Source organism: Callospermophilus lateralis, chromosome 7 (genome assembly GCF_048772815.1).
Source record: "Callospermophilus lateralis isolate mCalLat2 chromosome 7, mCalLat2.hap1, whole genome shotgun sequence".
In the NCBI taxonomy this organism is placed as follows: domain Eukaryota; kingdom Metazoa; phylum Chordata; class Mammalia; order Rodentia; family Sciuridae; genus Callospermophilus; species Callospermophilus lateralis.
This window is the reverse complement of record NC_135311.1, coordinates 129,604,872-129,619,359: the sequence shown is the minus strand read 5'-3', so window position 1 is coordinate 129,619,359 and position 14,488 is coordinate 129,604,872. Positions and strand designations below refer to the sequence as shown.

Genomic DNA, 14,488 nt, shown 5'->3' with positions numbered 1-14,488 from the left:
CTTTCACATAACTCTTGTCATATATCAAACAACCAAACACATCCTGTAATGCCAAGGGTTCCAGTGCAAAAACAGACATACAATAAGACAAACTTGAGACACTCACCGTGCTGTAGACTGCTGAGACAGTAGGAGTGAAGATTCGGTCCTCAAGAGGCTGTGGCACAGGTCCTCTAGGAATTCTAGAAAGGTGAGTTAAGGATAAGAGAACTCAAAAATGAACTGCACTAGCAGTAAGAGAAAAATCACCACCATAAAATTCTGCCAAAAGCCAAGCATTTTTTTACCCAATTAGTGCAGTCATATATTTTTCCTCCACAGAAACTAGAAAATAAAGTAATTCAACTTTCCTAATGTGATTATTTCAATCTCTTCAAAAGTGGTTCCTATTATATACATTCCATGGAAACTCAAAACAAATACAATTATAAAACTTTTCCAAACTTTAAGTCCATGATAAGACTGCAACACCTATACTTACTATGGAAAAAGATTAGAGAAGGATAACCAGAATATATTCAGGAAGATAACACTAACTCATCAAGTGAAAATTGCTGACAAAGGCCCAGTCTGTTCTGCTAACATCACAGGAATAGAAAACACAATTCTTTCCTTCTGGTTTTGCTTTTAATTTTAGCAGCAACTTTGCCCACAGCACTCCAATCCACCAAGTCCCCATTTTCAAAAACAGTCTCACAGACATTATATAGATTAAAATATTTTAGCACATCAACAGACCTTCTGTTTAAAGACAAAGGACTATCATTTTATTCAACTTCAAAACAAAAAACTATCATTTTATTCAACTTCAAAACTCTTCTGCCTGGTATGGTGATATTTTGGTATAGAAAATGCTTGTGAATTCCAGGCCTCTTCAACAATGACACCCAATCTGGTGGTCACAAGGGTGCACACTTGAAATCCCAATGACTGACTCAGCATGCTGAGGCAGGAGAATTGCAAGTTCAAGGCCATACACAGCAACTTAATGAGACCCTATCTCAAAATAAAGTTTACAAAGATAGTAGGAATGTAGTTCAGCGGGTTGAGTGCCTCCAGGTTCAATCTCTAGCATCACAAGAAAAAAAAAATTGACAAACAAAAGATCAATAACAATTACCCCTGGGTGATGGGCTAATATACTTGTTTTTCTAAACTGGATACAAATTATTTGTGTGGTTTAAATTTTTTTCTTTTTTTACAGAATGACAATAAATCCAATAGTACCAACAAAACTGAGGCTAATTCTAAATGATTTTTAATCACATAAATAAGACTCTTTTTTTTTTTTTTTTTTTTTTGGTGGTGCTGGCGATTGAACCCAGGGCTTTTTGCATATGAGGCAAACACCCTACCAACTGAGCTACATCCCCAGCCCAAAAAATAAGACTCTTAATGTCATAAATCCAAAATAATATTCTTTTCCTTCAAATAAAATGCAGCCAGGGGCAGTGGTGCTGAGACAGGATGATCAAGAGTTCAAAGCCAGCCTCAGCAAAAGCGAGGTGCTAAGGCCCTCAGTAAGACTCTGTCTCTAAATAAAATACAAAATAGGGTTGGGGATGTGGCTCAGTAGTTAAGTACCCCTGAGTTCAATTCCTGGAAACTCCACCCCCCCAACAAAAATAAATATATTTATTTATAAATAAATTTTATAAATATTTATAAGTAAATTTATTTATAAATATAAATATATTTATAAATAAATGTATCCATCTAAAATTAAAAATTTTTCTTAAAAAATAGTTAATGCTTCTCATAGCATTTCCCTTTCTAATTCAGTAAGATGGTTTGGAAGAAAAAGTAAAAGCTGCAAATAGTAATTTCTTCCTTTTTTTTTTTTTTAATCTTAAAGAATGACCACAAGTTGCCAAAATCTGACAGAATTATTAGAAGTAAAATTCTTTATATCCAAATAGCCAAACCAGTTTACTGAGGTGAAAGGGGGGAACTAAACCCAAAAACCTACCCTTTAATTGTCAAAGAGACAGTACCAGTCCCTAGACAGCATTTTAGACTACCAGCCTCAGACAATAATTTAACACCTGTCACCATCCCCCACAAAGAACTGGTTTAAAATGTTGCATTGAAAAGTGAGGAAGCTAAAACATTTCTCATAGGAAGAGCCTCCTCCAAACCATGCCCCCCACACACACACACACACAAACACAAAATGTTCAAAGCACAAACCTAATATGTTTTAGGACAAGTGTCCTTAATATAAGCTTGTTAGTTCTTCAGAATGAAGATTACCCCTCAGCTGAAATTAAACTTTCTTTGCATTAGAGTTCTGCATTGGGTCACATGACTGGTGGAAAATACAGTCATTCTTCTTCTACAGAACCAAACACTACTACATTATTGCTTTTTTCCCAGTGAGGACTAATCCTCACAATAGAGAATAATTTCTCAAGTAAGTTATCTTCTATGCCCAAGAGGCTGAGCTACTCCCCTTAACTGTACAAAGGAAAGGTTAGGACTCCTGGTGTCTATTAGTTGCTTTGTAAACTAAAATGATTACTATAATTACAAGCTTCCTGAGACAGTCTTTCATTTGGCCAACAATACAGTAACAAATAATCTTCCCCCTTGACTTCACTTATTTTGCTCCCTATAAAATGACAACAGAATATGGTGGACTGATAAATTAGCTGTCTTAAAAGATATTTTGTACAAAAAACTAATTAAAATAAAAACAATTAAAAGAGAAATGAAGAGAACCATTTCAAGACTGATATGTGACTAACCAATTACACTGTCTGCACTGACTTAAAATTATGCCCTTAAGTAACCTGCCAAATTCAAAAGGCTAAATTACACATCCAGACCATGTCTCCCCATAGTCCGTAAGTATCTCTTCCTATTATATCAACCAGTGCTAGGGCACAAAATTTAATAGCTAGATAGAAAAATATCTCAAACTTTTCAAAATATGTTTGGCCCATCTAAAGATGAACTAAAGTCCAGTGCTGGCACACACCTGTAATCCTGGATGCTGAGACAGGAGGATGGCAAATTCCAAGCCAGCCTCAGCAACACTGAGGCCCTAAACAACTCAGTGAATCCCTGTATCTAAATAAAATACAAAAATAGGGCTGGGGATGCGGCACAATGATTAAGCGCCCCTTGGTTCAATCCCTAGTATCAAAAAAAAAAAGATGAACTAAATTATTAGTCTGCTCCATAAAAGTATCAAAGAAGCATCACTAAAAACTTTTGAAAAGTTCTGAATTCTTAGCTCAAGCTCAATTATCTGCCCAATGTCAAATAGTTATTACTACAATCTATGAAGATAATGAGTTTAGCCAGAAAAACTTACTTTATGGGAGCCATTTTTTCCTTTAATTATAGTGTTGATGGTTGTACAACTTCATAAACATGCTAAAAAACAATGAACTCTTAGAAGTATGAATTACATGGAAGGTAAACTTTATCTCATCAGAAAAACCTAACTTGGGTTGGGATTGTGGCTCAGCGGTAGAGGGCTCATCTAGCACATGCGAGGCCCTGGGTTCGATCCTCAGAACCACATAAAAATAAGATAAATAAAATAAAGGCATTGTTTCAAAAAAAAAAAAAAAAAAACCTAACTTGATATTTCATTAACTTATAACAAGGATGTTTAGCCCACTACCTCACTTAAAAGGCTCAGTATGAGCTCAGCCCTACTAAACTTTTTCTCCTGAAAGAAATAACACAAGATGCAGGCATGGTGGTATAGGCCTGTAATCCCACTTCAGCACTCAGCAACTTAGTAAGACCTTGAAATAAGAAAAGGCTGGAGAGGTAGCTCAGTAGTAAAGCATTCCTGAGTTCAATCCCCATACGGTTAAAAAAAAAAAAAAAAAAAAGGAAGGGAAGAAGGGAGAGGAGGACAGAGGAAGCAGGAAAGGGAAAGAAACCACACACAGCAAATTTTACAGCAGACTTCCTCCTAATTCCCACTGCCACTGACTGAGCTTATTATCAATTCTAATCAAGCTCTGAATCTCCAGCATAAATCATTAGCTGCTTACTTCCGTTTGAACTTAAGGTAATAAGCAAACAGCTTTTCATATTACCACTTACAATTCCAATTTGACCAAAGAACAGTGTAACATGCTTGCACAATGCTCCAAAATATGTTGACCTTAACTTTTTAAAAGCTATGACTAAAATACAGTAGTGGGCTGGGGATGCGGCTCAGTGGTAAAGTACTTGTCTGGCATGCATAAAGCCCTGGGTTTGCTCCCCAGTACCAACAAAATAAAATGCAGTAGCATACCTATTCAAATTGTTGACTTACATACTTAGAAAATGCAATCAAAACCATTAGCAAGACTGCACAGATGGTATGAAGTAACTGAATAAAGACTAACTCCAATAAAAAAGGCAAATTTCAAAAATAAGTAAAATGAAATGATTAAAGTACTCACTACATACACTCTAAGTTAAATGCCAACCAAGCAAATAAAAAACTTGGATAATATCTGTTTAATCAGAGAAATCCAACAATCCATGAGATTACACAATGATATGTTTTTTATTTAAACCATGAAAGAAGGAGGAGGTTAACAGCTTTATAACCACAGTTTACTGAAACCTCATGAATGTAAACACTCTACAAGATGAACCTTCTTGATCCACGGCAATCACAACTGGCACTGGCAGATTTTCTGGGGAGTGACAGTGACCAAGTTATATTGTCATATTGTGTGCATGTATGAATATGTAACAACAAACACCAACATTGTGTACAACTATAAAGCACCAAATTTTTAAAAATGTGGAAAAAGGAAAAGAGGCAGATTTCCACAAATTAGAAACAAGAGTGAAAGTCAACATAAATCTTACTTTCATTTGCTCAAACGCTAATGTTCCATTTACAGCAACCAGATGAATGTTTCTAAATCTTGCCCAACTACCCTAAAACAAAAGCTACTATCCTGATGGTCATAGTTATCATTTCCACATGGAAAGAGAGCAAGAACACAAATACCATCACACAAATACTGATCCACAAACAGGCAACAATGTCAACAGATGAAAACAAATAATGCAAAGGGCTTTTTCTATACTATTTTTTTTTTCACATCAGTAACCTGCTTTATTAACACATAAACTGCACCACTGACTTGAACTTTGTAGCCAATTAACAACCCCAAAAATATCAACTGCTCAGGTACCCCCCAAGAGACTCTTCCCCCTGCTGCAGAGAATAGTAGGGTGAGAGCAGAGGACTACTCCTCAAAGAAGACCATAGGGAACCCCTCTGCATCCTCTCCATGCTGTGGCTCCCCTTGCTCCTTGGACTCTCTTCCAATATCTTCCATGAGTTGCTCCAGGTCCAGGTCACTGGAAGCTTCGTCTTCAGTGGGGATACTTTCAGCCTCCTTAGTCGGTGGTTCCTGGGGTCTAGGCTCTTCTTTCCCCTTCAAGGGACAGGCCGTGTGATGAGCTGGTGGGGTCAGGCCCTTTGGCATCATTCTAACTTCTTTTTCCTGAGACAAGTTGGTTCCTGAGGCCTTGGTTTGGGGAACTTGAAATTTTTTCTTAAGGCCTGGCTGGTCCAGATCTTAATTCCTTGTCCTTCTTTCCTTCCCGTTATGGGTACAGGAGGCACTATGGATTCACTGCCCAGAGGTCTTTTCACTATCTTCCTTTTCAGGGTCCTGTCTTGTCCATCTGCCATGCGTCTTGCCTTGGGCTTTTTTGAATGTGTTTTTTCCAGGCAAAGTTGGGTCTCTCTTCTCTTCTTTCTCCTCCTCTATCTCTGATTCCTCCTCTTCTTTTTCCAAGTAGGACACTGAGCTGTTAGCCACAGAAAGAATTAGGGCTTTTGCATCCCCATTGCTGTCAGATCCACTGTAAGAGCTCCAGAAACCAAATAAGTTGACCCACTCCCCAATGTTGATCTGTTCTGCCTTCTGAGCCATCATGATGGCTGCCACCAGTTTCTGGCTATAGTCCTTATTCCTGTACTTTTTCACTCCTGCTAGCTCCAGGGACAGCTCCTGGAAATTCTTTAGCATGTAGACTGGGATTCAAGCACGAGAAACTATTTCTCAAAAAAATGTCACATGGTATTTAGAAGGCAGAGAATCTAGATGAGAAGCGAAGAGAAAATTTTCCCCCAGGTCAGGATCAGATTCGACCATGCCTGGCCACCAGGGATAACCATTCTGCTTGGCACAGATAATGGATCCTGGGACATAGGAGGCATAGGCCACATCACTCTCACGCCCTGTCCAGATCTCCTCAGGAATATCACAGCAATTATAATCCAAGTCTGTATTCTGGTCACAAGACCAATTATCTGGGAGAATTGAAGGGTCAATGTTCCCACGCAGCCGCTTCCATTTATCACAGTTTGGAGAGGAACACTAGACCCAAACTAAACATTGACCAAAACCACTTTCTTCCCCTTTTTGATGACCTCTGATCTGAGAATCACTCTGAATCATTTTCTCTGGTTGGTCTTTCTCTCTGCACTCATACCCACCTTGAACTTTCTCCATTTTTTTAATGATGAGCTTCCCTCTTTCTTTTGCTTAAGGAAAGTCTATTAATTATCTTCTCAGAGGGTGCAGGAACCAGCTGGGCCGATTTAGATGTTCTTATCTCTAGGACATCTTCTACAGAGGCTGAAGTCTCTGGAGTATGAGGTACCATTTTCCTCTCTCCAACAGCATTATCATTATCAGTAGCAGAAGCAATGCCTGGTTCTTTGTCTGACTGGGAATCGGTCTGAACACAGGAAGTCTCTGCAAAATTAAGACTAGATCCCATCTCCAAGCACTCCTGAAGGGACTTCTGAAGCACAATCTGAACAATCTCTTCAAATTCTGCATTGGTAAGACTTGATTTTCCCTTTTCCTTCTTCTGTGCTGGCTTGTCTTGAGCCTTTCCTTTTTTCTCCTGACCAACTCCTGGACCATCCTCTGTAGCTGCTTCTCCTCCTTTTCTAACCTGGCTTTTGGTGGGCTTGCCTTGGCTTCTGCCACTGGAGAACTGATCCCCAGGGTCTCTTCTCTGTGTGAGTTGGGACCACGCGGTATCATGCTATGCAATTTTTGTGTATGTGGGGCAAAAGTTTTCTTTGATCCCTTTCCACATTCTTCTTTCTTCTGCAATGCTGTCATCATTAAGCTGAGAAACACAGCTTTCTTTGCCTCTTCTGGGGAAGACCTGAAAGCGATGAGCACAGCATGCCACAGCTGTGACTCTTGTATGATTTCTTACCTCAGGGTTTAGGCCAATACAGTAATATCGGGCAACTTAGCCTTCTCTACTTTCTCCTGGTTTCCACATATTTTGACAATGAACAAGGAAGTGAACTTGTATAATACATGAGAATAATGGAAGAATTGTTAGACTACACCCTATTTTTCACAAAGATACCACAATAATTTGTCAAAAGAGGCACCTTCTAAAATACAGTTTTGGAAATCATGAGAGACTCTTTAATATTAGCACTGACCCAATGGGATAGCTCTTTGAAAAACTGAAGATTTCCAATTTAAACAAACCAGAATATTCTGAAGAAATTTTAAATATTCAAAGAAATTTTGACTGACCTTTAAAAAGGAAATGTACTAGTCAAAACTGAGAAAGACCCTACATATATTTTTAAAGTCTATAAGAATTCTGTGGTTAAGCAAGGAGGCTAAGGCTAAGGGGTGGGTGAAATCACAAGTTCCAAGTCCAGTCTGAGCAAGTTAGCAAGGCCTGTCTCAAAATTAAAAAAAATACAGAGGGCTGGGAATGCAGCTCAGTGGTAAAGTATTTGTCTATCTTGCAAAAGACCCTGGATTCAATCCTCAACCTGACCAAAAAAAAGTTTACAGAAAAATCATCCAGATGAACTCAAGATGTTTAAAAAATATTTTAAAAGGTCCTAAATTACACTCTTTGGAATTTTCACATCTACTGAAGCTTGATTTAAAACTGACTAGTTATGGAAAGACAATTTAAAAATTACCTTTTCCAATCAGACATTGGGACACATGCCAGAAGATCCAGCTACTCTAGAGGCTGAGGCAAGAGGATAAACATTCAAGGTCAGCCTGGGCAACTCAGTAAAAGCCTGTCTCAAAAATACAAAGGGCTGGGGGATGTAACTCAGTGGTAGAGCACCCTAGGTTCAATCATAAATATCACAAAAAAACGGGGCAGGGTGAAGAATGGCAGGGTAGGGTGGTGCATGCCTGTAATTCTCAAGAGACTCAGGAGACTGAGACAGGAGGATCCTGAGATCAAAGCCAGCCTCAGACCCTAAGTAACTCAGTGAGAAACCTGTCTCTAAATAAAATACAAAAAAGGGCAGGGGTCATGATTCAGTGGTTAAGTGCCCCTGGGTTCAATCCCTGGTACCAAAAAAAAAAAACTGCTGTTGAATACCTACTCACTAAACTTATAAAAATTAACTTTAAACAGATTAAAGACCTAAATGCAGACTCTAAAACAATAAATTCTTTGAAGTAAACACAGATCTGCATTACCTGGGATTTGGCAATTAGGTATGATACCAAAAGTAGTAACAACCATAAATAAATAAGTAAATTAGAGAAATTGTTAATTTCAAAGTCTTGAATAGAAAATAAAGTCTATCACTTAAATATTTTCTAAGTTGAAGCAGAAACTGAAGCTTCCATTAAAGCCTATTAAAAAAGAGAAGAGAGAGAGAGAAACTATATTTCGCCAAAATTAAAAAACTTTTTTTTTCATAAGACATCACCAGGGCTGGGAATGTGGCTCAAGTGGTAGCGCGTTTGCCCAGCATGCGTGAGGCACTGAGTTCAATTCTCAGGACCACATAAAAATAAAAAAGATATTGTGTCCTCCCAAAACTAAAAAATTAAAAATTTAAAAAAAAAAAAAAAAAAAAAAGATATCACCAAGGCAGCTCAGTGGTTAAGCACCCCTGGGTTCAATCCCTGGTACCAAAAAAAAAAAAAAAAAAAGCCAACGATGAGCAGAGAAGAATTTAAAGATTTCCAACACAGAGAAATGACAAATGTTTATGAAGATGCTAATTATCCTGATTTACTCATTATACCTATACACATATTAAATTTTAAAATGTACCCAATAAATATGTACAATTACAAAATGAAGAATCACAATTAATTCAATAGCTATAAAAATTACTCTGGAAAAAAAATTACTGTGAATTCTTTTGGGGGTTTGGGGGGCAAATTTGGTAAATTGCTAAAGCTGGTTTTGAACTTGTGATCCTCCTGCTTCAGCCTCCCAAATCACTGGGATTCCTTCTATGCTTATTTAATTTCATCATGGTGATTTTGATCCATTTCATTTTGAATCTAATCCTATGCTTAATTTTCCAATTTAAGATTCCCAGTAGTCTTTCCCATTTGAAATCCATGAAATAAACCCCATTTTGAGTACAGCTAAATGATCAGTTGCAAATTTCACCTAATTTGATTTATCATATTGACCCAAAAGATATCATTAATACTGGTTGAAATTAGATAATTTGTAGTTTATATACAAAGGGTGCTAGAGTAAGGTATACCCCTGCACATAACTGGTCAGAAAAAAATAAATTCAATACATTTGAGAGATTAGCCATCTGCTAAAGTTACAATTTGTAAGCAAAAAAATATATATATAAATAAAGCCATAAATTGCAAGTGAAAAAAATCTTGAGAAAATTGAGACAACAGAAAATGAAGCCCAATTAAACTAATAATTGAATTATAAGGCCTAAAAAGCAATGCAAGAATGCCTTTAGTTGTACATGGTTATGCTGCCCAAAAACAACACAAGGAAAATGATTTTAAGAATGAAGGCTTTTGATCAAGCTAATATTGAATAAGCCCCAAATAATACAGTCTCTTTCTCTCACAACTGAAAACTCCAGACATATAAAACAATATGCATGGGGACTAAAAAAAGTACACCAGAAATGGATACTGTGGAACAAAGTTATATTGGACAATGTCCAACAAGGAGCATGACTATAGTATCTTTATTTTTTTTTTTGGTGGAGTGGGGGGGTGTCGATCTGGTTTGGTCCTCCTTTTTTCTATAGGCTTTGCCCTGCCTTGAATGTAGCCAGCCCCCAGTCAAGAAATTTTGTATGAGAAAAGCAACTGAAATGACTACAATTTGCCAGGCCTAGTAGTACACATATATAATCCCAGCAATTCCAGAGACTAGGCAGGAAGATCACAGGTTCAAAGCCAGCCTCAGCAATATTATAAAGGCCCTAAGCAACTTGGTGAAACACTGTCTCAAATAAAAATATAAAAAATGATGGTATGGGGCTGGGGTTGTGGCTCAGTGGTAGAGTGCTCACCTAGAATGCGTGAGGCACTAGGTTCAATCCTCAGCACCACATAAAAATGAAATAAAGATATTGTATGTCCACGTTCAACTAAATAATTAATATTTCTTTAAAAAAATAACAAGATGTGTCTAAGTGGTTATGGTCCCCTGGGTTCAATCCCTGATAACAAAAACAAAAAGCAAACAACCCACATTAAAAAGAAAGCAAAGGAGGATTCAGCAAAGCAAAGCAAAGCACTCTGCACAGCAGTGGCCAATTCGGGAGGAACATCACCAGACACTAGACTGGTGGGAGGTCCAAGGAACACATCACTATGTGGCCTTTCCACTCCCTTTACACTGTTGCTGATACATGGAGACAGGGTAACTGATCTGTCAGCCCTCCAGAAAGCAAGAGAACCAATTTTAAGACTACATGAGCAGTTAGACCCTATCCAACAAATTGGTAAAAATCTCTTCAGCATTTAAAAAAACAAAAAACACTATATTAAGGAATGTAGCAGTGCCTGGTAATATAATAACCCTCAATAAATGTTAGCTTCCAGTAGGATGTGAAGGCAAACACCTGTAATTCCACTGACATGGAGGCTGAAGCAGATGCATCACAAGGTTCAAGCCAATAAATAAGTAAATAGAAAAATGACTTAGAAAGGCCCTGTCTCAAAAAATAAATAAATAAATAAACAGGGCTATGGATGTAGTTTAGTGATACAGGATCCCTGGTTCATTTAAAAAAAAAAAAAAAAAAGTTAGCTACCATGACTCCTGAGCCACTGAAATTATCTTAAAAATTTTACTTTTTAAAATGGCCTAGAAATTAAATTCACAGGTTTTGTTGGGTAAGGTATAAGTTCCAGGCCTCCAGAGCAGAGCACTTCAAAACACAGCCACACAGTTAATAGGTTTCTCAAATGTATAGTTTTGGTACAAAAACAAGTGATATCATAAGCATTGTCATGGCTATTCATACAAGTTACAATAATACTTTTTAAAGGAAGAGGAGCTAATTTCTATTTAAGAAATTACTTAACAATAGTTATGCTCAATTTTAATCAGATATATACAGCTGTAGAAAGTTACTTGTGTCTCAGATTTAGGGCATCAATGTTCATTGTCACTCCTGAAGTAGGCAGGTGAGTAAAGAAGAGGTTAACATAATCCTTAAAGCTGGATAAAAAGGTCAAACAATTGATTGAAGGGGGTGGGAGGGAACACTACCACAGCCAAACACCAAGTAACAAAAGCATGACATTCCTATCTTTAAAAAAAAAAAAAAAATCACAAAATATGAAAATAATTCTATCCTAACTATAAGTATAAAGACAAAGGCTCAGATCTTCCTATTATTTAATCACATTGAACATCTTGTAAAGAGATGCACTCCTAAAGTAAATATAAGCATATGTTATTAAAGAAACCTCTTGCCAGACAAGGTGGCACACACCTGTAATCCCAGCAGATCAAAAGGCTGAGGCAGGAGATCAGGAGTTCAAAACCAGCCTCAGCAACTTAACAAGGCCCTAAGCAACACAGTGAGACCTTGACACAAACATAAAATTTTTAAAAAAATAAAAATGTAGATACCAAGAAAACTTCTCTTAACATATGTAAACACAAATAACTACTTCCACCATTGTCTATTTCACTGGCCACTATTAGAGTGGAGTGGGAGAGAAAGGCAGATATAGGGGCTCTCGGTTTTCTTATTCCATTACAATCTTCTAGTGTAGAAAACAGTAAAGTTTAGTAAAGTGAATACTTAATTGTATTAACAATTTCTAAAAACAAAGGCTTAAATAAACTACAACATATTAACATGTTAAAAAAAATTTATCCTCTTTTATTAAACTACAAGGTTTTTTATTGTCTTTTTTGTTTGTTTTCTTCCCTGGTCATGGGAGAGTTTATTTTTCCATTATTTTATCTTATTGATGTTTTGTTTTTTTCCACAACAGATTTTTAAAGTGACTTAGAAAGGACATATATAATAAAGTACTACAATGAAAGTAAATAATGGAAAAATAACTAGCAGGCTACAAATTCTCACTATAATACAAATAATGAATATCAATTAGGCTCTGAGCTTCCTGGTGACCAGAGTTAAAAGAGAAGTATCATTTACATAGTTTCCAGTACTTGATGTAAGGAGAAGTGCGCTTGTGTATGTACCAGTTCCCGTAATACTATAACCTTAAAGATTAATACAACATTGAAACAAAAATTGTGTGGCCGATTTCAACACAAATTATAATAAATATTAAAGTAGAAATTTTAAAATGTAAAGTTACCAAAAAAAATAATAACCCATCTTATTTTTATTTCTTAAAATGAATATTTGCTAATGAAGCAAATCAAATTCATATTCAAATCTCCTCGATTCTCCAGAGGGAGTCCTCATGTCAAGATTTAAATGAATTCAGTAGACTGTCTTTTTTTCTTATAGTACCGGGCATTGAACCCAGAGCTTTTTGTTTTGTCTGTGGTTTGTATTTTGTTTTGGGCACCGGGGATTGAACCCAGAGAGACTTCCCCACTGAGCCACATTCCCAGCCCTTTTTTGTATTTTATTTAGGAACAGGGTGTCACTGAATTGCTCAGTTGCTAAGGCGGCTTTGACTCCCAAACCTGCCTCAGACTCCTGAGCCATTGGGATTATAGGTGCGTGCCACCATGCCAGGTGAACCCAGAGCTTTGCACACGTTAGGCCAGCACTGAGCTACATCCTAGCCCCTTTTAAAATGTCTTAGAGAATCTCAGAAAATTGCCCAGATTGGCTTCAAACTTATGATCCTCCTGTTTCAGCATTCTGAGTAGCTAGAATTAGGTGTGTCACTTGTATACAGCAATTTAAGAGAACTTTTTCAAAATATTATTATTCAATGCTATGTATGGTGCACATTTCTTTTTTTTTTTTTTTGGTACCAGGGATTGAACTCAGGAGCACTCGACAAGTGAGCCACATCCCCAGACCCATTGTGTATTTTATTTAGAGACAGGGTTTCACTGAGTTGCTTAGTGCCTTGCCATTGCTGAGGCTGACTCTGAATCAAGATCCTCCTGTCTCAGCCTCCAGAGTTGCTGGGATTACAGGCAGGCGCCACTGCACCCAGCTGGTACACATTTTTTTTTTCTTCCTTACTATTAGCAAACAATCTATACCTAAACACTGGAATTTTTCTCTCAAATTCCGCATAATATGCCAATAGAAGTTAATTTTTGAATCAATCTTGGGTTGTTATCTTTCAGGAAAAAGGGTTCAGGACAAGAACTTTCAGGCTCCTATTAAATCAGGCAATGAAAATTTAATTCCATAAGCAATAAACTCCTTAATATGTCACTGAATATAAACATAAAACGTATTTTAGGACAAAATGAACTATTTGATTTACTTGTAGACTATGTTGTACATTTCTAACTACTGTCAAACAAGGACCTTCTAGGAAGAGTATGGACTTCAGAGTCAGGAAAGACAAAAACCTGAATACCAGATTCATCATTTACTAGCTAAATTATCTTGGGAAATTAACTAACCTCCTCAAACCTGTTTCCTCACCACAATTTTATAAGAATGCAGAATCACTAAATAAAATAAGGCTTGTGATGATGCTAATTATATAAAGCACTTTACTATAAAAAGATCATGATTCCTTCCTTTCTCTAGACTATCCAGAGGGCACGGCCTTCAAGGATGCACCTCCTAGGTTCCAGCTAAGTAATTCCCTAAAAGCACCAAGAGCTCTCCTAATTTAGACCTTAGAAAAGCTAGAATGAAAGGTGTGGTGAGGAAAAGTATACCTTTGGAAGCATCTGACACATACCACAACATACAAACACAAAAGCCAAAAAATGCTGTCTGTTCCATACTGACAAAATTATCCAAGACACAGTCTGATCTTTGAGACATGGGATAGTGAATCTGAAACAGATACTTATTCATTTCTTGAAAGCATTTCCTTCTGCTATCAAATGTGTCAATTCCGATTTAACAGCTCTTCCCAAGGTGAGCAGCTTAGTACATGCAGAATAGCAACAGAGCTCAACCCCAAAAAAGTTTATATGGAGAGACATCATTTAGACAAAACTGCTTCTCTTATTTATATCTGCATAACCAGTATCATTAGTCAAACTAATTCACCTAACCGTCTCATACCAAAAGACTTATATTATTGAAGATACTTTTCCCACCAGGCTAGCTTTC

The 14,488-nt window shown here is 37.0% G+C and overlaps 2 protein-coding genes and 1 non-coding gene across 11 annotated transcripts in view; all 3 read right to left on the bottom strand.

Annotated features, from left to right (window-relative positions):
• Eif4g3 (eukaryotic translation initiation factor 4 gamma 3) overlaps positions 1–14,488 on the bottom strand; it is a 284,385-nt gene that overhangs the window by 204,859 nt on the left and 65,038 nt on the right. For all 9 annotated transcript variants that reach the window (XM_076861117.2, XM_076861118.2, XM_076861121.2 and 6 more), the window contains exon 2: positions 107–182. In XM_076861117.2, the coding sequence (XP_076717232.2) occupies positions 107–182 (76 nt within the window). The remainder of the gene's footprint in view (positions 1–106; positions 183–14,488) is intronic.
• Trnam-cau (transfer RNA methionine (anticodon CAU)) lies at positions 1,301–1,373 on the bottom strand. Its single transcript has one exon. It is a non-coding gene; the product is annotated as a tRNA-Met (tRNA).
• On the bottom strand, positions 5,220–7,121 carry LOC143404965 (zinc finger CW-type PWWP domain protein 1). Its single transcript, XM_076863270.2, is given in 5 exon segments — positions 5,220–5,557; positions 5,560–5,708; positions 5,710–6,506; positions 6,508–6,929; positions 6,932–7,121. Coding segments are annotated over 5 exon segments (1,896 nt in total).